At 41.5% G+C, this 25825-nt stretch overlaps 1 protein-coding gene across 1 annotated transcript in view; it reads left to right on the forward strand.

The window, feature by feature from the left end:
- UST (uronyl-2-sulfotransferase) overlaps nt 1-25825 on the forward strand; it is a 172934-nt gene that overhangs the window by 103643 nt on the left and 43466 nt on the right. Inside the window, exons 6-7 of the mRNA XM_012735049.1 lie at nt 17953-18050; nt 19755-19912. Of these exons, the coding sequence (XP_012590503.1) occupies nt 17953-18050; nt 19755-19912 (256 nt within the window). The remainder of the gene's footprint in view (nt 1-17952; nt 18051-19754; nt 19913-25825) is intronic.

Raw genomic sequence — 25825 nt, forward strand, 5'->3', positions numbered from 1 at the left:
TTTTTTTTTTTTTTTAAGATTTATTTATTTATGCATACAGAACTGGGACACAGGCCAGAGTGCAGGGATGGTGAGAGGATCCACCATAGTCAGAGTGGGGAGCAGAACAGGTAGATCGAGGAAGTACACTGCTGAGGGGAGCAGTAGGCGAGACAGGAGAGGTCTGTCATGCCACGTGGGTCACCTCCAAGGCCGGGTATTGAACTGACACCGAAGCTGCTGCAGCCATCTTAGCATTGCTGTGCTTTAACCCGTTGCACCACCAGGGGGAGCCCAACACTTGTTTTTTAATGTGCTTGTTATCAGGGCAGTTAACACCATAAACCCCTAAATTCTGTCTGCCAATAAGATAAATTTCTAGAGTTAACAAGTCCAGGGCAAGAAGTGAAATTTTAAAAAGTGAGTTTCTCCTCAGCCTTCTCTCAAGACTTAGCATCACATGTCACCTTCTAAATATAGACTCTTTCTGCAGGAGAACAGCCCCAGGCTGGTAGGAAGCTATTGGGCACTGTCTGCCTGATGGTTTCAGGCTAGTGAGAATTCCCCTCTGTGACTTGCTAAAATGTTGGTAAATCTTTTTGGGGAAAAAAAAAATTGTCTTGCAGCAAAACTCACTTGTTTTTCTATTTCTTAGCTCAAGTCAGCATCTTTATTATACTTTAAGAAACTCTCTGGCCCTTAGTGCTAAAATTTGAGACGCAAAGAATTTACAGTCATGTGGTTACCTAACTGGTGAAAGCAGCCATTATCCCAAAGTGAAATGTTCCACTCTCCTTGTGAATAATTGAAAAGCAACTTGTTTACCCACTTTCATAGAAGAGACTGTTAATGCTGATAATTGGAAACAGCTGATAATCCCCAAACCACCTCCCGTTTACTCTTGAAATTAATAAACCTGTGTCAGCTTTGTGATCTCCTCTGACTACATTTTTCTCAAGCTAACCTTGAATGAGTTCTCATTCTTTGTTAAGGGGGAGAGGGAAATTGGTGGTTTGAAAATATCCCAAGAGTAGAAAACTAACCTGTAATTTTGAATTTGCCACAAATAATACACCAGGTAGACATTCACCCTTTCATTCCTCAAGAATTGCTCTTGGTCTCTGTTGTCCCGGTTAAGTTTTCTTGTGAAGGGGCCTTTCTCCCTACAACGCTCCTTCCTCTCCATGCCAAGACTCTCTTTCCTTTTGCTTGGCTTTCTCTGTACTTCTTAGTGCATATTTGTCCTTACAGCGGTGACCAGTCACCACGCTCTTGCATTCTGTGACCATGTTTGTCATTTAATGACAAGCACAGCATTTTCTCCCCAAACCAAGAGCGAGCTGTTACCTGGTCTAGTCTCATGACCAAGTTCACTTATTCTTTCTCTCCCAACATTAGTTTTCTGCATTGTAGAGAAATTGTAGGAACTTGTGCTGAAATGGCTGTCGCTAAAAACAGTGAAACCAAAGCTGGTCACCTGTGGAGCATATCTGACCTGTGGGCATGTTGATATGTTCTGTTTCAGTCACATTTTTATTTTCTTTTGGCATTGCCATTTAAGGACTAAGAGATTTCACACAAAACTCAAAATGGCTGACATCGCTTGAAACATCAGGAGATTGGGCAGCCCTGGCACAAATTTCCAGGGGACAGGGAAGGGCTTGAGGTGAGCAGTGCTGGCTGCTGGGGCCAGGGAATGTGGTTCCCCAGTTTGCTCCAAGCTCCTCCCCTCGGTGCAGACAGAGGCACAGGTTCTCACACCCCCATGTCTGCTAGTGATTGCACTTGCGGGCGTTGGTGTTTGCAGCTCTCGAACATGAATTCCTGGGGGGAGGGGGAGTAGCAAATGGCGCATGTAACACAGTGACCAGCATCTACTAGGAGTCCAGTTAGGGAAGTACTGAATCACTTCTGTTCCTCTTCTTACATTTATTAATTCTTACAGCTTGGCTAGTGCAAATATGTATCTGTCTTAATAAAGAATTGGGTCTTCTCCTCTAAGTTATGACAGCTCCCATCATTGATGCCAGCGGGGAGGGGGTTTGGGAGAGAGACAGAGACAAGTTGTATCAATATTTCACAAGACTTTGCTTTTTCTCCTACACATGCTTTCTTATGAGTGTCTGGTAGCTATATTTATAGTATTAGTCTATAGGATTGGCCTCTTCATTATTGATACTACTCTCATATATTTTTAATTGAGTTCATAAAATATTTGCTTTTCTTTTCCTTTCATTCTCAGTTTGATAGAGTAGAGGAAATACTCTCTGGAACAGTTTTAATAGCTCTTCATTACAAAAAATACTCTGTGTGTGTGTACATATATATAGACATTATTGTTGTGATTGAATTTTTTATTATTTATATTCTTAATCTGCTCCATGGGCAGATAATTAATTTTAAATAAGGATAGAACATCAATATGAGAGAGAAACGATAATACATTTATTATACCAAAGCCCTTAAAGTATAAGAACTTTGATTTGCATTGCTTTGTAAAATGTCCATAAATCTGTGAGAAAAATCCTAGTAACCAGAAAATACCAAAGGGGTTTGGTACTGTAGCTTTTCCACCTCCAGAATTCTATGTAGCTATGTTTCATTTTGGAGCCGACAAACCCAAGGACCAAGGCCAATAACAATCAGAAACAGACTTCTAGATGAACTGCAGATGGAAAATTATCAAAATCCGAGGATTTGTGGGGCCTCCTACCTTCTGAAAAATCAGAATGCTTTCTGGTGAGAGGAAGGAAGAGAGAAAGAGAGGAAGGAAAAAATGAAAGAGTGGAGGGAGGAAGAAAATACAAAAATAAAGAGGCCTAGGGTAATTGAAAGCAGAAAGTGAAGGCTACAGACATTAACTGTCCTCACAGTGTATGTCCGGAATTTGTATTGGCTTTTTTACTGAACTTTATAGAAGATTTCAAAAATTCATCAAAGAGAAAAATAACACAGTGACTGTCCATCACATAGACCAGTCTCAGTTCCCTAAGAGAGCAGCATTTTGAGAAACTAAAGTTCTCAGTTGTCTAAAATAATAATTCTATTTAGTTACACCATCTCATCTCCTTATTAAACCTTTTGTGAATCCTTTATGACCTTCTGAGTTGGGACTTGGGACCACAGAAAAGAGAGGCTGTGAGCCTAAAAAAATCTACAAACATGCTGTTTATACCGTGGAGAACCAAAAGTTGAAAGTGTGACTTTTGTGGTTTGTTTTGGCCTCTTAAGCCAAAACTATTGGATACGAAAGAAAGCAAAGAGATTCTAAACCTCTTCAGCTGCGAAGGCAAAAAAGATCATCTAAATTTCATGAGGCTAGGACCTTCTCTGTTCCCTTTAGAAGAAGCTTGTGTGGCCCAAAAGGATCATAAATAATTTGTATGGTATAAAACTCTTCAAGAGGATAACTTGGTTTCCCAGGAATTCCTACCATTCTTAACACTCGCAAAGCTTTGTATTGGTTGGGAAGATCAGTTTGAGCCTGAATTTTCTGCTTATTACTACCTCCAGAAATTACTAGCATGCTTTAGGATTTGGCTACCCCTTGTGAAATGAACAGATTTGAGATGCATACTCATTCCTCTCCATTCCATATTTTAACTTTTAAGTTAAAACCTTCTGACATATTTTACCAGCATTTTTTGTTTCTTCTGGTGTTACAATAGAGCAGAGTCAGAAGTTAAAGTGCATTTCTTTGGCTTTATTAAGATCTAGTATGATAATATCATAGTCCCCCTTGGGTCCTCCTGGCAATCTGCTCAGATAAAATCACACTGCCGCTCCCTCAGAAAGCCCCGAGAAGGAGGTCCTGTCTATTCTTTGGTATGAGAAGGTTGGAGGGTGGAAGGTTTAAAAAAAAAAAAACAGGTCCATAAACATGACCTGTTTGTTTTAAGGGTTAAATAAACATCTCATTACTCGTATCAGAAGGACGGATGGTATGCTTCCAAATGTAAAGGTTGCCTCCTCCATCAATGTGCCTGGCTGAAAGTACTGGGCAGAGAGCCGGCAGCTCAGAAGCTGGTTCCCCAACACAGCACTTTCAGAGCTCACCGCAAATTTGCTAGTGGAGAAGTCCAGCCACATGGCTCCTTCTGGGCCTTAGAGAATAGAATCACAAATTCTGAAGTCATGATTCCTCTAAGTGGAGTTCACGTCTGAAATGTACCTTTTCTATTAAGTTGTGGCTTGTCAGTTATTTCAAGGCATTTCAATCATGCAGATGTCTATCAAGAGAGGAAAAGGGTCAATAATGACATATTTTCACCTACAATATTATTTACGTACTTTTTGTTTGAAATGTTTTAGCATTAGTATTCTGGATTTCATTCTGCTGGTCAATTTTTTATCATGTTGCTTATTGAATAAGAGGACCATCTTCTGAAAACATTTATCAGATTCCCATGGTGACTTGCTAGGGATAGAACAATTGAAATTAATATTTCATAATCTTCAAAGGATGCTTCAAAGAAACTACAAGAGATCATCTGCCTGGCCCTGGGTGGGCACCATAATACAAAGAGGAGACATGAAACTTTTCTTCTAAAATGTATATACTACTAATAAGGGCTATGTTGTGCAAAGGTTATGCCATGTTTATTTCCAAGGCATACTTCAAACATTGGAACTTTTGGCTATATACCAAAAGCAATTAAAAGAGTCAGAGCTATACCAGTATAGTGAAGTCACTACTTCAGTATAGTGTTATCTTGCCAGATCTGTGTGAATATTCTCAGTCTCAGCAATCACATTTCTGGTGTCTGACTTAAGTTCTACATTGGCTCTTTGCTTTCTGACATATTCATGAAACAGAAGTTATCACATTTCAATAAATGAAATTGTTTTTAGGCTCAGACTTGGTGTTTTCACAAGTTTTCTTTGACATAGTAAGTTGCACTTCATATACTCCAGTCACTCACAATTCTGCACTCACAATTCCTTTGGATAAAATTTCCTGGAGGAAAAATGCATGAATAGCCCACATAGGGCCATTGTTTAAGATGGCGTAGTAATTTCCTTGGTCCCAGACACAAAGCAATGATAGACAAAATTTTTTAAAAAGCAGAAGAGAGAAAGAAAATCCACAGGAATTACCAGGTTAAAAAACTATAAAAGTACCTCCATGCCTATAACAAAGCCAGAGTGATGGCATAGACTGCTGTATGGTACAGGGCACACAAGTGCTTCCTGAGGTGCTTACTGAGCCAGAATCAGGCTCAGTGCTTTTGGGTTTGGAATGGGGAGCTACACTTTGCTGGCTCCAAGAAAGAAAACTGAACAGAAATAACTGCCAACCTGTTGCTGGAACTCTGAATTTTTAAGAGTGTAGATCTAGAAGGTGGGAAAACAAAACCACAGATTCACAAGTAGAAATTGAACAAAATTATTGCAGTTTGGCCACCAAATCTGTATATTTCCATTGTTCCTATAGAATGAAAACTACAAACAAGACCTAGTTCTTAATAGCGTGCCCAGGAGTCCAGGCAGTGAGTAAACACAAAAGACAAATTCACGCCAGGAGGAAGGAGGGAGGAAAGGGAGGTAGAAAGAATAAAGAGAGATAGGGAGAGAAGGAAGGAGGGAAAGAAAGTGAGAATGAAAATGAATCTCCCAGTAGACAAGAGTATATAGACCAAACATTCTAATCATAGGAGCAAGCATCTAAAACCAGAAGGGAAGGCAAAAATATCTTCTGTTGGAACATGACTTTAAGAAACAATCTGGGAAAGACATTAAAATAATTATACCTAGGATACTGAAAACAGAAAAGCATAAATGCCCTGCATCAAAGGAATAGAAAATTACAAACAAAACACTGATGTGAAGATGTTAAGAAAAAGTATTTTATAAATCTTAAAATGGAAAATATATTCATCGTAATAAAATTTAAGAACAGAGGAAGCTATCAACTGAATAGAGCTAAAGGGAAGATTCTGAAATTGAAACTACTTATGAGATTGACCCAAAATATGCAATGCAGGAAGACAGATTGATAGATCAATGGAGCAGTTATGAGCTATGAAGCAGAAACTGTACAGTTTGGATAGTTATCCAGTGGTATTTCAGGGGCCAGCACAGGAGGAAAGTGGTGAAGTGGTAGTGGAACAATATTTCAAAGCAATTAGAGGATAGAGTACTCTAAAAATGGAGATGTGATTCCTCAAACTGAATATATACCTTGGATACTGAAAAAAAAAAAAAAACAGATAATTGTTTCACTTTAGCATGAATACTTCAGCACAAAATATTTTAACATGAAACTGCAAGCTATTAAAGAAAAGGAAGAAAAGCAGGTAACTGATTAATTAATCTGTTTTCAGTTAATTTACCTTAATGAGGCTGATAGCAGATTTCTCCTCAGCAGTAATATATACATAGAATAATATCCCCCCAAATGTTGAAGGAAAATAACTGTTAACCCAGAACTTTATATCCAGCTAAGCAATCAATCTATGGAATAAGAGTTTCCCATTTTTTTGACCTCCCTAAAAGCACTATTAAAAGATGAATTATGAAGAAGAGCAAGGAGGGCATAGGACAAAAGAAACAACAGCTATCAATTGAAATATGTTGTTAAAATAAGTTAAAACATGAGAGCGAAAATTTTTGTGTTTTAAAAAAATTAAAAATTGGACAACATGGATGAGACAGGGTGAGCAGGTTTATTGGAGAATTAAAAATGATAAAATGCGGCCCTCCCTGGTGGCGCAGCGGGTTAAAGTACAACAGTAAGAAGCTAAAGCCACTTCGGCATGAGTTCGATCCCCGCCTGCCCGGGAGGTGACCACATGGCGCGGCAGACCTCTCCTGACCCGCCCACTGCTCCCCTCAGCAATGTACTTCATCGATCTGCCTGTTCTGCTCCCCACTCTGTCTCTGGTGAAGACTCTCGCTGCCCCTGAGCCTCTGGCCTGTACCCCAGTTCTGTATGTACAAATGAATAAATCTTTGGAGAAATATAGAAAACCAATTACTTCCAATGTTATGAGAAAAAAAATTAGTCAAATTTAAATGTAAAAATTTTAAAGTGACTTTTCCATCTAATCTCTCTGACCATTTTTGAGTGAATTTTTAAAATTCTACCTCCCTTCTCAAAGCCTCCAGGTAGTGACTGTCTTTTGAATTGCACTATTGTTTATTTTGTTTAAGCTATAAGAATCATATATGGAAAAATTTAGGATGCTGAAAAATGTAAGGATAATTATGAAAATAATAGAAATGAAATCTTAGATTCTAATTAAAAGAGAGGGTTATTATTATAAACTTTGTTAAACAGAAGACCCAAGAGAAGAGAAAAAAGCAGCAAAGAAAGAGAAAAGCAAATAGAAAATGCAAAATAAGACACAGAAATAAATAAGTCCAAATATATTGAGAATTACAGGATACAAATAATTAAATTAACCAATTAAAAACAGAGAGGTGCATCTACTTAAAATAATGGGGTGGGGAAAAGCCTGCCATTTAAATACTAAAAAATTATAAGACAAGTGTGAATACATGGCAAAAACTTTAATAGAAAGCATTACAACATACAAATGAACCAACTGCCAAGAAAATCTTCCATGTCAATGTTAGTCAGACTGCACGGTACAAACTATAAGTAAAGGAAGACACAATTCCTTGTCAATTCCTTGGGGCCTCAGTGCTTACATGATAACTTGTGTACAGTAGATGTCTTAATTCATAATATATGTAAAGAAGCCTGGCATTGGTTTGTTGAAGATTTTAACCTGAGATATGTAAACACAATGAGCAGCTGCTTTTGAGCTATCCCAAATAATAATCTCTAAAATAAAATTACATTAAACCATATTGCAATATTACCCATGTGAACCATATGAGAAAATTCCAAATTGGAGGGCCCTCCCTGGTGGTGCAACAGGTTAAAGAGCAGCACTGTGAAGCTGTCTGCAGCCACTGCAGCATAAGTTCGATCCCCAGCCAGGGAGCTGACCCACAAGGTGCAGCAGACGTCTCCTGACTAGACCACCATTCCCCTCAGTAGTGTATTTCAGTCAATCTGCCTGTTCTGCTCCCCACTCTGTCTCTGGTGAGCCCTCCCATGCCCCCTCTCTAGCCTGTACCCCAGTTCTTGTGTGCATAAATAAATAAATCTTTTTGAAAAAAAGGAAAATTTGAAATTGGAATCCTGGCTGAAGAGTCTCTTGTGCTTCCTTCCTAATCAATAGCATTACGTGACTGTCCTCTTCCTCTACTTCTGCCTCACAATTCCTTCCACTCGTCACCAAAGTTATTCCTCGTAATTTATGACTCCATAAAACTTATGTCAAGGTGAACTCTTAAAATATCACATTAGGATACCAAGTGGTTTCTTAAGTCACACTCACTGGTGCTCACCTCTGCTTAAAGAAATTCTTTGTACAAATGTTCCAGACATTCTATGCACACGGAAGGAAAATGATTGTTAGCCAAAAAAACTATAATTATGAAAACAAGTAACGGATCATGTATTCCACTTTTACTTTAGAAAATATTTGTGCAAACTTGGGTTGGGCTCAGTGTTTTTACACTAGAATCTGCAGACATTTATCCACCTAATAAAATAACCACACAACCTGGCAAAATTCCACACACTTGGCAGCCCTGTGACCCTGGAGCCTCGCAACAGGCCTGCACTGGCAGGTGAGGCTCTGAGAAGGCCGGCAGAGCCGAATTCGGGCCGCCTGCCCGGCCTGCCACCTGTGTGCAGCCTGCCTGAAGGCCACGTTGATGCCCCAGCTTTTTATAGGCTCAAAGGGCCTCTATTCATTCGCAATGGATAATGAAAACTCAAATAACCGAGGAATTGATATGCTTTGCTGGAATTGCTTGACAGACAGAGACTGTAGACAAAATTGCCATAAGTCAAATTTCTTCTGAACAAAAGTGCTGTGTGTTTTAAATGATTTTTTTGACATTTAGAACATAAATGCTCCCTAGCATTGTACACGGCACAAACCTATCCTTCCCCTGGTAACAAGGATTTGGTGGTCCCCTCTTTCCTTGAAGGTACAGGTTGGGGGAAAGAACGGAACTCTCAAAGACTGACCTCTAGGAGAAACATTTTCTGGCATTTTGTTTTTTCTACAAGATGCACTTTACTCGTCGGCCACAGGTCATCATGACCCAGGAGGAAGTCCAGTCAGAACAGCTGCTGATTCAGGCCCAGGGAAGCAGCAGTGTGAGGGGGTGGGATGCAGGGCCCTGGTGTCCACACTAAGACATCATCATTCCAACAGAAGCTGAAAACTAGCGAGAGGGTGAAGTGTTGGGAGGCCCCAATACATGACCCAGAATCCCAGAGAAGGTAATATTCACAGCTCACGCTTATAGCAGGACATTTCACTCACATCAAGTTCACGACCTAACACAGCAGGTGATGCATCTGATAGGAAGGTCAAGGTGGCTTCTGGGGCTCCTTCTGAGCAAAGTACATAATGCACCTACATAATGTGGCTTGTGCCTCCTCAGCATTCACAGTCCCCACTGCTTTCACCAAGTGCCCCACCTCTCACCATACTGACTGCGGTCCCTTAAATTTGTTCATTTAATCAATAAAGTCTCCAGTCTTATCTCTCACTCATTCCCAAGTCCTTAGTTACATAAAGTGGTAAATGTCAATAAATGTTAGTTCTCACCTCTTCTGTCTACTCTACTTTTCTCTGCTCTCTTCTTTTCCTCACCCTTAAAATTTTATTTCTTTGGGCTGGACAACTGTCCCCTATTAAAATGCAAATATTTCAGGCTCTCCCTGGTAGCACAAAAGGTTAAAGCACTGCGCTATGACAGTCTCTGAAGCCAAGTTCGGTTCTCTGACCAGGGAGCTGACCCACAGGGCACAGCAGACCTCCCCTGACCCACCTGCTGCTCCCCTCAGCAGTGTGTTTCAGTGGATCTGCCTGTCCTGCTCCCCAGTTCCCCACTCTGTCTCTGGTGAATCCTCTCACCCCCCACACCTCTGGCCTGTACCTCAGTTCTGTAAGCATGAGTAAATAAATCTTTTTTAAAAAATGCAAATATTTCAGGGAAGCACATTAAGCTTGATGGCCTATTTCAAGCTCTGTGCATTCACTCCTGAGATCATCCCCTCTAGATGCCAAGCCAACAGCCATTTTTGATGGGAAGGAGGCAGATGAGGTTGTGTACAAGAGAAAAGTCTGGGTGCCTGTGAAGAGGTGACAGGCCCAAAAGGGGGCCGGGGGAGTGGGGGGAAGGAGTGCACTTTCTAGGGACACAGGCACAGAGAGACGCACAGTGGCAGGGGAGCGAGCCCACCCGAGAGTGACTGCAGTCTTGCCACCTTGCGCCCGGCTCAGCTTCCTGGCTGAACCCACGATTGCCACAGACCTAAAGGGACTTCCTCGAGGATGCTCTGTGTGTCCTGTGACATCCACATGAGCAGCTGCAGCAACTGCTCAGGGCCCACGGTCTGTGGATTCACAGGGAGCCTCTGTGGCACTGATCCTCCACCATAAATAATGCCATGACCCTGCACCTCCCCACGTTCCATAGCTCAAGGCCGCGTGGTCTCTGTCTGGAGGCGGCTTCTTTAAGTAGCCCCTTTGATTATTGCTCTGCAGTGTTCTCTGAATGAATGGTGGGAGCCTCAAGTCCCTGAAGAGAGGATAGGTAAATAATTTCTGGAGTTCTACCATAGCGTAATAGTTAACGTGATACATTCAACAGGTGCTTTCTTCAGCAGGTGCTTTCTTCAACAGTGCAGAAAGTGATCCATGTATCAGATGGACGGTTTCTCCCTCCGGTCAGAGAGAGATGCCAGTCTGACCCAGGCGTGAAGAGCAGAGGAGGCCAAAAAGCCAGGCGCTCTCTCAGGCTCTGTTACAGTCTTCCTTTCCTTTTTTAAGGTGCAGTGAAAGCTAAGAGTCGTTTTTTGAGTCTAGGTGTTCCCATGTTGTCCTTACTTGCAAAATTCTGTGTAAATTTGCCTTCTGAATTCTGTAAGCGATAACAAACTATTGCTGTGATAAAGTTCCTGCTGGTTAAGGTACCGTGCTGTGCATTTGATGAGTTGACTTACTTAGGGAGAGATTTTTCTGTCAATTTGCCATAGGCTTGAGGGAAATAAAGAGAAATCTCCCATAAAGGCAGAATTGACGTAGTAAAAGTGAAGCATGTTTAATATTTATAGATGTTTTCACATGTAAAATGTGGCATTAACATTTGAATCAAAGCATAATATCTTAAAGTAATAGGGACTTGAAATTATATTTCTGAATTCTTAGATGCTGCTATTGAGTTTCCTTTTGCTTTGATTTTATTTTAGTGTCTCATCTATACAGTAGTGGTGATGTGTGCATTTGGGAGGTTGGGAAAATTAATCCTTGCTTGTGGTTTTCAGTTTAAGAAGCAAATGGACCACACCATTTAATTCCTCTCTCAGGATCCCATTAAAATGATAAGAGAATCAAAAAAAAAATGATAAGAGAATCTTAAGATGGCTCTCATACTGCGATGAAGAAAACCAATGGACAAAACACTTGAAAAAATACCTGGGAGAAGGAATAGAATGTTGGAAGCTGATAATATGGAGCCAAAGAAATCCAGAGCCTGGTGGCGGCCTTTGAAGGAGAAAGTACAGCTGAATAAGAACCCAATCAGCCAGAACACTAATTGGCTTGTGCAGAAAAGCCAGACACAATATAGGGCAAGTATAAGGCAGAGGCTGACAAAAAAGCAATTGACTAGGATTTCAGACCAGCTCTGTACCCATCCCCCCCGGGGGAGTCCAGTGGCTCTGTTCCAAGAGAAAAAACTGGCCTTTACCAAAATATGTGATTGATCCCAGAGAAAACACCTCCCAATCTGACAATTATGTCATCCTCAGCCAAATAGTGAAACAACTTGTTGATGAAGCTACCATTGTCAGCTCCGATCTCCATCAGTTTCAATGGTATGTTAAGTGACAGGCAAAGACTTACAGATATTTAGGGGGGAAAGTCTTGAAAGAGAGAGGCTAAGATAGGCAAGCAGAAATGAGAATCCTAAGGGAAACACATTTCAGAAAAAAAAAGATTTAAAAGAGGGCTCTATTTGTTTCCTTGGAGAGATTTGAGGAAATATTGCATCCATAAAAAGAAAAGGGTGCTATAAAAAGGATATCTGTGTGTATCAGAAAAGAATTTTTAGATACTAAAATGTGATTGTTATAATAAAAAATTCAGTAGAAGGACATGGAAAATAAAGTAAAGGATATTTCCTTTTAAAAAAAAAAAGGCAAAAAGACAAGCAGTCAGAAAAGATAAAAGAGTTACAAAAGATCATTCGAGATCCAAATCCAAAAGAAATTTAGAATTGCGGAGTAAAGACAGCAAAGAGGATAAAATTAAACACATATACAAAGTATCTCAAGCTTGAAAGACATAGGGCTCCAGATGACAGGACCTACAAAGTGTTCAGGACGATGCTAGGCTCACACTGAGCCTTCAGAATAAGATAACAAGAAAATTGTTAAAGCATACACACAGTCGGCACATGTTAACACACACATACACACACTAGCATCTACAACCTATTAAGAATGTTATTGGCAACAAATTCCTCCCTTATCAGTTACACTGTAAGCTGGAGAATAGCAGAGTAAAAAGTTACTTGAGCAGGCACTCCAGCAAAACAAGGAAATAAACCAAGCTGTACCAGGACATGAAATCCAGGTATATGGTATTGTTATCTCTGGGGAACACAACTGAGAGAGAGTGGGCAGAATTCTAGATGGCTGCTGTTTGTTGTAATGTCTTTTATAACACTTACTTTGCCATGTATTACGTTGACAAGAACTTTAAAAATAATTTTTCAAGTGGCACATATACATTAAATTAGTTTGACACCAGAAAAGAGAAGGGTGAAAACCATAGCTTGATCTCAAATGCAGCCATTGTTACAATTTTTCATTTCTATTCATTGAGTTTATTCATTAAATGTAACTTTTTAAAAAATGGAGTTGTAGTTATATTGGAAATTCCAAGGAAGGAAGACAGATGAGTGGATGTATGGAGTTACCGAATGGCCCATTCCCAAAAAGTGGCCAGCTCAAAATCCCCAGTTTTCCCTAAAATGCAGATTCTTACCCTCAGCTCAGCACTGTGAGTAGGGCTGGGAAATTGGCATTTTTAAATGTCCTGTTAGTTCCACTGCATCATCAGTGACAACCCTTTGAAAAATTTAGACAAGGTGGGTGAGATACATGGGTTTATATTTCAGCCAATTTGGGGGGTTAAAGGGAGCTTTGGGGGAAGGATTTCTGGGAGGAGAGATAGAAGGGAGAAGCACTGGATGGAGAAGATCAGAACAGAGATTGTGGTGTGGAATGAGTAGGAGAATTTGGTTTAGGAAGCGATTTGGGGGTCAAGTTGAAGGGCCAGAAAATTGGGTGAAGGTGGAGAGTGATGGTGAGAGAGGCATCAGGCAGGAATGGCTCCCTTAAGGCCAATGGCCCCTGGACACTTAGAAAGCATTACTTCTCATCATTCCTCCTTGGAAAATGTCACAGGAGCAAATCAATAAAAGATGATTCGGCAGTAAGATCAAATTGGAAAATGGTTCTACAAAAATAAAAACCTAGAGGATATAAGTAGACTGTTAAAAATAAAATGAATTCATTTTATTTAATAAAGTATAATATTACTTAGATTACATATTATTAGATTACATACATTATAATGCTTTTAAAATTATATAATTTATAATATAATAATGTTATGACTGTTGGAGTAAATTTCAGCAAGTGGTCTAATTGTTTGCTAGTTTTGCAATGAAAGGGAATTTCATACTTATTTGGAATGCTTGCTCCTGGGCAAGATTTTTTTCTCTGAAGATGTGACAGTTGCAACAGAGTGGGGTGTGTGTTTAGACCCAACCTCAAAAGAAGTCTGGGTTTGGGCAGGAGAGAGGGTTGCTGGGTATCTGCCCTGTGACAGACATCTGCCAATATCCAGGAATCACAGGAGTACATTCTCGATTGAGAGCTATCAAGTAGGTAGGTTAGGCTAACTCATCCCATGATGACAACCTTAGAGAAAAGCTTAAAATATTAAAGATTTGATTTAAAGCAATCTCATCTTAGAAGGATTGCACAGAAAGTAAAATACATAGTCATTTCAAAATATAGGTCTACCAACAGAACTTTAGTATAAAGGTAACTTAAAACAACAGAAAGATAGAATCATTAACACCAGGGAAACGGAATGTCCCTGGAAGCTGCAGGACACCATCAGCGTGGACACTACACATTGTCTGTAGCACAGGATGCTGCAAGGTCACTGGCTGAAGGTCTTGCTTCCAGTAAGAACAGACCACATCAGTGGCCAAAGCAGTTTCTCAAGGGTCCTTGACCCTGAGCTGCTGGAAACACTGGAGCTCTGCACTGTGGCTACGCTTTGGCAGCAGGATGTGGGTCTCTACAGCTCCTTCTCTGCTTCCCCCTGACCGTCCTCTGAGTCTGCTTTTATTTAAATTCCCCGGGGCATCTCCTTGGGACTTGTAACCAGCACCATTCATGAACCTAATGGGCTCAAAAGGCGCTCTTTAAACTCTCTTGGGGATGTCTACAAAAAGAATTGTTCACAACATTTCTTAAACTAGGGATTTATATCTTCCTGTAAATTGACCTTGAAGGTGATTTCTGGACCCCACTAAGAAATGCTCTTCCTCCACCACCCCCCTCGCTCCCCACTCTACCAGCTGATGTTCCCTGAGTTCCAGATCATTGCCCTGGGGATAGAACCAAGGCAATGTGTCATGACCTTTTTCCTTCTGCCATGTTTTCATTCATCCATTAAATATGTATGCCCCCTGCTTTTTCCAGGCAAGGTGCTAGGCACTGGCAGCAGAGTAAACTATCTTTGCTCTAATGGACTTACAACCTCAACAAGCAGCTATACATGCTTATAATAAGAGGCAACTGTGAACGAAGTAAACTTGGGAAACTCAGTTGCCATCGAGTATCTGGGGGAGGCATAGGTGAGGTCTGTTACCCCTCCTATTAGTGCAAATCGCTGGAGGACTGGGTGGAAGGGACAGACCTCTGGATACTCCTGAAGTCTCTTTAGTTGACTCTGCCTCTTGAAGTGAAATCTCAACTTCAGCACACTCTACCCCCAATCTCTGCGTTCCCTGAGCTCTGCTGCTTCCACAGCTCCTGGCTCCCTCCCTCTGGCGAGAGCCCAGGACTGAGGCCCCTGGGGGGTCACCAACAGCAGAAGACAGCTCAGTGTGAGAAAGGACGGGACCCACCAGCCCCCCATACAAGCTCTGGTCTGTTTTACATGTAAATCTCCTTACAGTTTTCTGATGATGAGAATAAGCTATATGCCTTATGACAAATGTCTCTTCATTGTAACAAATCTCACACTTCAAAACATGAACGCAATTCAGTTGAGTGCATTCCCTTCTGCCACCATAAATGCTTGACCAGATACATTGCAGATACATTTGTTTATGTAAACGTATATCTATATATTGCCCTACTCTCATATTATTGTAGACTTTTTTCATTTGAGAATTTATAAGGCACTTTAGGATAGTACCTGTAAATCCTTCCCAGGGAGGAACGTGCCCTAATTTCTGTGAATTAATCCACCACTCGGGAGCATTTAAGTTCTTTATGTTACAGTCAGTCTTGTAGTGATGTCCTCCTTGTCCATATCTCTCTGTGTCCAGTTCATCTTAGAACAATGTTTTGGGGCTAACATTATATGTCTTAACCATGCTGCTTGTGTGGATGGACTGACATACTCTATTCCATTTACTTCTGGCATGTTCCCCTGGGGGAGCTATGTGCCACTGCTTCCCACAGTACACTCCAGGGCTTAGCTGGAATGTCTGTTGCTGTGATCTGTTTATTCACAGATTAATGACTTTGTTGTTGTAATTCTGTGATTTACTTAATGGGTATATAAACCAAAGAAGTATTTGGAGGAAAAGAAAGGATTATTATTTTTTAAAGTTTGTATATTTCTGATTTGTAGCTTGAAGTAAAATTTTTTTTTTTATATTTATTTATTTGTGCATACAGAACTGGGGTACAGGCCAGAGGCTCAGGCGCGGTGAGAGGCTTCACCAGAGACAGAGTGGGGAGCAGAACAGGCAGATCTACGAAGCACACTGCTGAGGGGAGCAGTGGGCGGGTCAGGAGAGGTCTGCCGAGCCATGTGGTCACCTCCGGGGCAGGCGGGAATCGAACTCATGCAAAAGTGGCTTAAGCTTCTTAGTGCCGTGCTTTAACCCGCTGCGCCACCAGGGAGAGCCCAGATGGTTAATTATTAACAAAAAATTTTACCAGGCCCTCCCTGGTGGCGCAGCGGGTTAAAGCGCAGCTAAAAGGCTAAAGCCACTTCAGCATGAGTTTGATCGCTGCCCCAGAGGTGACCCACATGACGTGGCAGACCTCTCCTGACCAGCCCGCTGCTCCCCTCAGCAGTGTGCTTCCTCTATCTGCCTGTTCTGCTCCCCACTCTGTCTCTGGTGAAGCCTCTCACCGCGCCTGAGCCTCTGGCCTGTACCCCAGTTCTGTATGCACAAATAAATAAATCTTTAAAAAATAAATAAAGTGGCTTTAAAAAAAATTAATCATATGATTCATAAACTCCACCAACCACATGGCCATGTTGCAATTTGTACTCACTTTGTTTTTATTGAGCTAAGATCGGTTTACATTGTTGTTTATAAAAACCAGATCCCCCCTTGCGGTGATGTTACGATAGCGTTCTCACTGCCAAAGCACCCACAGCCCACGATTGTGGTCTATTGTGCCGCACCCCCATTGTGTGCTTGCCTCTTCCTTTCCCCTCCCCCGCTGAATGTCTCAGTCTATAGTCAACTTTCAAGGGATAGTTTTTGAGTTTGCCTTTATCTGACCCTTGTTGGGTTTCTCTACATTCCACATGCAAGTGACACCATCTAGAATTCCTCTTTTTCCTTCTGACTTAGCTTTATCCCTTCCAGCTCCATCCATGTTGTTACAGATGGCATGAGTTCATCATTTTTGATTGTTGAGTTGTATTCCATTGCATATATTCACCCCATCTTGGTCTGTTCATTAAGTTGCAGTCACTTTTAACTTTTAACTGCATTGCCTGTTATCTCTGGGAAAACATCTCATAGCTACTTACTTTGTTTTTGAGTTGGATTATTTTTATCCTTAGAAAAATGCTTACAAACTAGAACATCTTTTCTGGATATACAGGCAATTTGTTTGATTTAAGTTGATTTTTTGCCCTTCTGTTCATGCTCATGAAACCACTGTAAGCATCTATAATGCTAACAGAAAGATTATAACCAACCTTATAGAAGAGAATCGATCTTAGTGATGAAATTAATGTTGTATATACTGATAGTGGTTTGTTGTGATGCACCTTTAAACTTACACAATGTTGTAATGCAATGTTACTTCTACAACAAAAATTTTAAAAAGGGAGAGTTAGAAACTTTGGAAATCACCTCTGTTGCCTTTGAAAATGAGATACTAGTCTATATACAAGCATCCTATCACTGTCTACATGAATAATAATAAAAGTGATGTTGCAGTCCTCCCGAAATCTATAGACCCTCTTGGTAACTATTATGGGTACCTTATAATGATTTTTGAATATACAGTCAGAAACACATTTCCATAGGGTGGACCATATAGGAATCTCTGCTTAAGTTGGAATGAATTAAGAATGAATTCACATTAAATTTATTTTTAAAATATTTATTAAGTATCAATTGTGTACCTCTCAGTTGCCTGGTAATTGCTGGGGTCATGGCCAAGCACAGAACTGCTGTTAAGAACATGTGTGCCTCTGGTCATTGAGCAGGACAGTGTGAGGTCAAAAGTTTCTTATGAAATCTACGAATTGTCTACATCTCTTCAAGGTTTGCCCACATAATTGATCAATTTTAGTTATACTGTATATCATTGGAAAACCACCACAAAGACTACAAAACGTCTCACTCCTGTGTTCTCTCTCCTAGGATATCAACGAGTGTATTCTTGAAAACTATCCTGAGTGCTCCAACCCCAGATTATTTTACATCATTCCATATTTTTGTGGACAGCATCCCAGATGCAGGTAACAACTAAAGGCTCGTGGTTTGTGCTGCGGGAGGAGAACAATGGCAGAGACACAACTAGAAGACCTTGGGAGAATTCTATGTCTGTCGACCTTCTGGAATTTAGCTACTACTTACTGATACTCTTTAAAGAGTTGCATGGCCTATAAATCATGTGATTAACAAAGTCTGGGAGCGGTCTTGGACCACCCCTAAATCTGTGCAATTGCAGTGCCCACATGTCTAATATTTGTTGTCAGGGTGGACAAAGCGAGATTTTGAGAGTTCTGAAAATCATGGCGAGGGTAGCCTGTCAATGCATCACAAGCACCCCCAAGATTAGGGGGTGCTTTTTTCCTATGTCATCCAGCATTCAGGCATGTGTGCCCACTGCCCGGCTGACTCTGGTCTAGCTAGCTTTAAATTCACTGTACTGGGCAAGTATAGAGTCTCCAGAAGGAATGGCAGCAACAATGACTATTGTCTTTGCTTGGAGGAAAATAATCCCTCTTACCAAAAGTGATAGTTTTCTCCAAAGTAAACAGACTAGCGAGTCAAAATGAAGCAAAGACAGCTGTTTCTAAATGCGGCTCATTTATTGTACTTTGTGACTACCCTAGGATTGTTACTTGGTGGTTGATTGTGGGCGTTGTCACTGCTATTTGGGGACTTTACCATCACACTAGAGTTTGCTTATAGTCAGAACTCTGGGACTAAAAGATTCTGGTTTTGGCTTCATCAGAAACTATCTGAGGTTCAGGACCTACCCCCACCTTGTCCACTATCACCCCCATAATAAATGCCTCCTGGTTCAAGGTCAGTGCTTCACATAGAAAATATTAGGCCCCAGAGAACTCACTGTCTCTCTTACTGAAGATACTTAAGAAATGAGATTTTAACTCCCTGGAGTATTTTTTTAATGATCTGTTTCCTAATCTTGGGGGTGCTTGTGATGCATTGACAGGCTACCCTCGCCATGATTTTCAGAACTCTCAAAATCTCACTTTGTCCACCCTGACAACAAATATTAGAGTTGTAGAAGGTTTATTATTACAATATTTCAAAAGGGAATCCTGACTTTCTTGACTCCCCCAAATGCTGATTTTGCCACCCTCACTCAGAGTCCAGCTTCTATTGAAGGCTTTTTCCCACTTGGGGCTTTTCCCACTCACATAGATGTTGTTGCCATGGAGATCTGCCTTCAGTGAGATGAGGCTGTTTTTCTTCTATAACTAAAAAAAAAAAAAGTTGACTTTGTACTCTGCGAAAGTGTCCAATGATGAGCAGACTTGACTTGACACCTATTTTGATCTCTACAGAAATGCTTTGTCAGTGAGTGTTCACATTTCAAAATGTCTGACTTTAGCAGTTCGTCCAATTCAACAGCCATCAAACCCCTTGACCAGTGTTTATGAGGCCTTTGCTGTCCATACCTGTATTCATCTCTCAACAAATGCTCAGGCAGGCTCACTAAGGTCAAGGCCCTAGCACCACACACAGGTGAGAGGGACAGAGGTCAGGTCAGGTGGCATGATGTCAGGGGCCAGCCTGACATTAGAGCTGGTCAGGGGCCAAACCAGGAGCTTAGGGCTGTTCCTCAAGGTAAGAAGGATTTAGATTTATGCAAAAGGGCATAATGGTGGTAAATAGGAGAGACTTTCAGCATGTCAGGCTGCTTTTCAGAATGAGTCTTTGACTTGAAAATAATTTTTATGTCCATCAAGGGAACCTGCTGAGTGGGCGCTTGAAAGGGCAAAATTGAACGTAAATGAAAACTTCCTGCTTGTGGGGATTCTTGAAGAGCTGGAAGATGTGCTGCTTTTACTGGAAAGATTTTTACCTCATTACTTCAAGGGTGTGCTCAGTATCTACAAAGACCCAGGTAACTGCTCATAAGCAACTCCTCCGCTTTATTTTGTGTGTGACTTGACTTAAAAAGGGATCGGGGGCCCTCTCTGGTGGCGCAATGGGTTAGGACGCAGCACTACAAGCTAGCTGCAGCCACTTCAGTGCAAGTTCAACCCCCAGCCCCGGAGTCGATCCACATGGCGTGGCAGACCTCTCCTGACCCGCCCGCTGCTCCCCTCAGCAGTGTACTTCCTCGATCTGCCTGTTCTGCTCCCCACTGTCTCTGGTGAAGCCTCTCACCACCCCTGTACCTCTGGCCTGTACCCCAGTTCTGTATGCATAAATAAATAAATCTTTAAAAAAAAGGGGGGGGATCAGGAAATATAGGAGTGGGATCACTTTTTCTCTTGATCACAGGGACTTCCTGGCTCTCCCATGAAGGGTAGAACCACGAGAAGCAGAAGCCATACCTTGAGCTTCAGGTCTGAACATGGCCTTGCCATGTTTTACAGTGTGGTGGCGCCTCTTCTCCCTTTGGCAAGTGAAAAGGGCCACAGTTCTATGGGCCTTGTCCTGAGCAGGTATCTGGGGAGACCCAGTGCTGGGTATGAGCATGTCAGAGCCTGTAATGGAGGCCTGTCACTGAGGAAGCTTCCCTGGCCCTACTTCATTGGACAAAGGCACTCCGGCGTACACAAAATCCTAACAATAGACTAGAGAGAAAAGCCAATTGAAGATACAATTATGATTTTCTAACAAATGAAGTGGTTTCCAAATAGAAGCAAAAATAGAATGCTGCAAAGCAATTACCAGGCTTGCCCATAGTGTCACTGTAAATATAATTACTTTCAGAAACCCATCATTTACTTTTCTCATTATTATTTTATCCTGAAAGACAAACAGCACTGTTTGTTTCTCCCCTGTTCTCCCTAATCTACTGCCACCACAAGCCTTGCATACTTATTCACTAATCTGTTTATTGTTAGGCTTTGTTGTCCTGAGAAAGGAGATATTCTGCCTTGTAGAAACAGGAGCATCAGAAAGCCCCCCTGCACCCCAATGCAGCCTGCTGTCTCGCAGTCTGAGGCCAGCAGATCTCGAGCCACACCCGCATCATCGGCAGGTACTAGTGGCCAGGTAAACTCATCCTGTGCCATCAGATGACCCTCCCGTCCCCCACCCAGTGACTTGCTGGCTGGTGGAAGAGACCTAAGTTTCCCAGTGCTCTCACTCAGAGATAAATTCCAACATTTCCACATGCAGGGACAGGACTGAGAACCTCAAGGTCGTGCCGGTTTGTCTCCTGGAGAGGAAGTGTGGTTTGAATAGCTAGAAGCATAATAAACACTAAGTGCTTGGCTTTTGAGACTAAGCCTCCCTTTGTCCTTCCAGCAATAAGTAATTGCAGAATTAACTTTTTTATTAAGGTAACATTTGTTCCTCGTACTGTATGATCAGAAATTGAGTGAAAGAGGTTAAGGGGCCCTACTGTGCCAGATTTTAATTCTTTGAAACAAAATAGACTTGGGTCTTTGTGCAAGGAGGGATTTTACCTCACATTAGATTCCACTGAGGAAATCTTAGTCGTTGGCATTGCTCCCTTGCGCTTTATCTTGTTGTGTTGTGTGCATTTGGTGTGCCTATGTGACATGTACGTGTGTGTGCATATGCATACTTCATACATGGGAGAAGCCTGAGTCCTGAAGGCACGTAGTTGCTGAGTCAGATGAATGTGCTCCAGTCTGGCATCTGTTGCGGTGAGGCCACAGCTCACACATCATCCACCTGGGTCAGGAGCCAACACCACTCAGGATGCCACAGCCTGACACACCCAAGGTCACCATCAGGACAGGGGCCTGATGACATTTTTGTCTTTGTTTTTCTTAAATACAGATAAACCACAAACAAAAAGTTTAACCCACACACTCCTGTGGTCAGGCTAAGTCATTTGACTTGCCAACTAGTTTTTACATTTCATGTGTGGCTTCTCAGAACTGAAAGTCTGTGTGCCATGACCTATAAGCACGTAATTAAAGTGAAGCTTGTTTCTGGAAATCTAGCTACTATGAGCCCCTTTGCCTGCATCCACAGTCTTTAGGCACAGCAGGATGGTACTGATGAATCTCTAGAAACTTTAAGCAAAAGTTGAGAATTTCTTTATGTGTTAAAATCACGGTGTCATTGAAGGTCAAAAGAAAGAAAGAAATCGATTAACTACAGAGAATATGTGGGATGGGAACAGTTCTTAAATGAAAACCGCTCACAAACACTTGCCAAAACCTGAGCTGTTCCGGTTGAATAGCGACACCTATCACCCAGACGTGGAACTACGTCACCTACTGTTAACCCATGGTCATCCTCCTGGTCCAACACTTGAAAGCCTGGTCCAAGCCTTTTCCTCTGTAGTTTGAAGTTTCCATTACTAGCATCACATTAGTATTCATCTCTAACTTGTTTCCACAACAACTGTACACATCTCAGCCACAGTAGGGAACTTACTAGACTTTATTTGGCTTGCCTTGAGAATCTGGACACCAACTATTACAAAGGAAAAGTATAATTCCAAATAAATGACTCATATACTGACTTTGAGGATTTAAGTTCATTCATAAATTGACTGTTTTGTTTTGAAAAAAATATTTTTGCTTAAATTTCTTTCTTTTTTTTTTTAAAGATTTATTTATTTATGCATACAGAACTGGGGTACAGGCTAGAGGTGCAGGGGCAGTGAGAGGCTTCACCAGCATCAGAGTGGGGAGTAGAAGAGGCAGATCTACTGAAATTCACTGCTGAGGGGATAAGTAGATGGGTCAGGAGAGGTCTGCTGCGCCATGTGGGTCAGCTCCCTGGTTGGGGATTGAACTTGAGCTGAAGCAGCTGCTGCTTGCTTCATAGTGCTACACTTTAACCTGTTGCACCATCAGGGAGGGCCTTACTTAAATATTTTTCTAAACGATGATGATAGAGTAAAAATTTGAATTTTTTTTATTTGGCACAAGTAATAACTAAACCTTTCATTAGGAGTATATTAGTGTATTCTGAATTTACTTGCATTGTAGTATTCAAATATGAGGACATTTACATGGAAAACAATAACAAATATGTTGAATGGAAAGTTTAGTATGCTACAGGAAAAGTTCGAGTTTTCATGTCAGAATGAGTTAAAGCAAATACTAAATGAGGGCCCTCCCTGGTGGCACAAGGGGTTAGGACGCAGCACTGCAAGCTAGCTGCAGCCGCTTCAGTGCAAGGTGACCCACATGGCACGACAGATCTCTCCTGACCCGCCCGCTGCTCCCCTCAGCAGTGTACTTCGTCAGTCAGCCTGTTCTTCTCCCTACTCTGTCTCCAGTAAATCTTCTCACTACCCCTGCACCTCTGGCCTGTACCCCAGTTCTGTATGCATAATTAATCTTTAAAAAAAAAAGAACAAATACTAAATGATTCAAGTGTGGCCCATTTATTACAAAGAAAGGTTATTTTAAAGGTAAAAACCCTGAGTTGTGAGTTAGAACAGATTTCTGTCCTCTTCCTGCTCACAGACCCCAGGACCAATGTTGTTTAAAGACTGATCTTTAAGGCCTTTATCATGATGATTCTAAAGTGTCAAGTATAATGTTCGAAGGCTTCTGATTCTACCCTTGATTGGCTAGCACAAATATCAGGTGCTTACCTCCCCCCCCAGATAACAGCTATTAAGCAGTTCGATTGCTCTAGTAATTTCTAGCTTCAGTTACGCAGCTCCCGCACCGATGGGACAGGACCGATTCCTCGCTGGAGGTTGTTGGTCCATCTGTTTCAGGTGTGTGAACAATTCCGTCTACTTCACGGGTTTTCTGGGAGACACACACTCAACTATGTCGTCTAAGTCCTTAGCCCACGCTTGAATATATGGTGCGTCCAGTATTAGCTATTTGCTTGTCAGCTGTGTCTCGGGACAGAGACAGACAGGGCTTGTGTCTGTAAGGAAGAAGGATTTCAGGCTCTGTTCGTGGCTTCTGGTCAAAAAAAGAGAGAAGGAAAGGGTATGATGAACCTTAACTTAATACACCCTGCCTGGGACTATGAAATCATATACCTTTAGGAGAAGGGTCGTAGAGAATGCGTTTCCTGGAAGTATTGTTCTGATGATGCACTCAGGAACCAAAAAAGTCATTGAGATTTTTTTAATCATCTTTTTTTGTACCTGAAGTCTGAGCGCAAATTTCAGGGAGTTGAGTTTTGAACTTTAAATGTGACTGATACCTGTCACCATTAAACTCGTGCTGAATGTTGTCTTTCAGACTACTATGTATTACTGACTTAAAAGTTACAAAGCAGGTGTCCAGAGGTGTAAAGGAGTTTTAAGTAAGTCTCTGAGACTCCAATCTCAGAAAAAAAAAACTTTAGTTTTCCAAATGCTGCTGGCAGGCTACTTCAGAAAGCAAGATGCTAAATTAAACGTTTCCAGCAGGTGGCAGTGTCTCTCCATTTTTTCCAGGGAGGGCACGTGGTTTCCTTATGCCTTTGCCTGAGACAGGAGTTTACATAATGCTTGAACACAGATGTACAATTATGCCCATTTGGGAACCTAAAAAATGTGATCCTGATTATCAAAAGAATTCCAAATACAGTTGATTACAGTGGTACAAACTGCATTATATGAAAATCCATGGGGATGGGAGAGAGGTAAAAACCAAGTTTTGCAATCAAGTAAGTTTATGTGAATTAAAGAAAAAGCACATATGTGTGTGTACATGTGTACGTATGTATACATACACACACCCCGTCCAGTCTGGTTTCATAAATGCAACCCATCATTCCATAGTGTCTGCGTTAAATAGATGCTATTTTTCATTTATATCTTTATGTTCCCCTTCTAATGCTTTTGTGCTACAAGAGTCATTTGCTGTAAGAAAAACAGTTTTGGGACCTCACAAAGATACAACTGATGATCAGGAGGAACTCAAGCCATCCAGCAATAGAAACCAGTGAAGTTGTTAAAATAACTGATTATTCATAAAAATACCAGCCACTTTCTAATGGTTCATCTGTTATTAGTTGTTTCCAACAAATATTTGCTAAGACCTAGCACCAACCAGATCCAAGACCCAGATTCCTGTAGTGCTGAGATGTGTGCAAACCCATGCAAATTCAAACAGCTAATCTGTGCTTCAATCTGGGCTTGCGGTGACCCCATGAGTGACTAGTCAGGGTCATAAAGCCAGTAGCATTTGAATATTATAGCTGGCATAGCAATTTGCATTCTATAAAGTGCTTTTAGATAGTTGACCTCATTTGATTCTTATGTGAATCCTGACTGAAGGAGGACAGATGACTTTTTGTCTCACTTTTTAGACAAAGAAGCAGAGATACAATGAGGTCCCACGCCATGACCTCGTTCTAAGAGTAGCCGGCATTTACGCTTCTGTCCTCAGAACCACCATCAATAATCCTGTGACCTTCTAAATTTTCAGGTTCTATCACTAATTCGAAGGCTAATGGGTAGCAGGTAGTCATGGCATATATTACAATTGAAGGTAAGAACTTAAAATAAAATCTGTATTGGGCCTCCCCAGTGGCCTATGGGTTAAGTCTCAGCGTATGACTTCAGTGGCCTGAGTTTGATCCCCGGCCAGGGAGGTGACCCATATGGCACGGCAGACCTCTCCTGACCTGCCTGCTGCTCCTCTCAGCAGTGTACTTCAGTCAGTCTGCCTGTTCTGCTCCCCGCTCTGTCTCTGGTGAATCCTCTCACCCTACCCCAGCGCCTCTGGCCTGTACCCCAGTTCTTCTACTAGGTAAATAAATAAATCTTTAAAAAATGTATCGATGGCCCTCCCTGGTGGTGCAGCGGGTTAAAGCACAGCACTGAGAATCTAAAGCCGCTTCCACATGAGTTTAGTTCCCGCCTGCTCCGGAGGTGACCACATGGCGTGGCAGACCTCTCCTGACCCGCCCGCTGCTC

This window comes from Condylura cristata, unplaced genomic scaffold, assembly GCF_000260355.1.
Source record: "Condylura cristata isolate star-nosed mole 26May11 unplaced genomic scaffold, ConCri1.0 scaffold00001, whole genome shotgun sequence".
Lineage (NCBI taxonomy): Eukaryota > Metazoa > Chordata > Mammalia > Eulipotyphla > Talpidae > Condylura > Condylura cristata.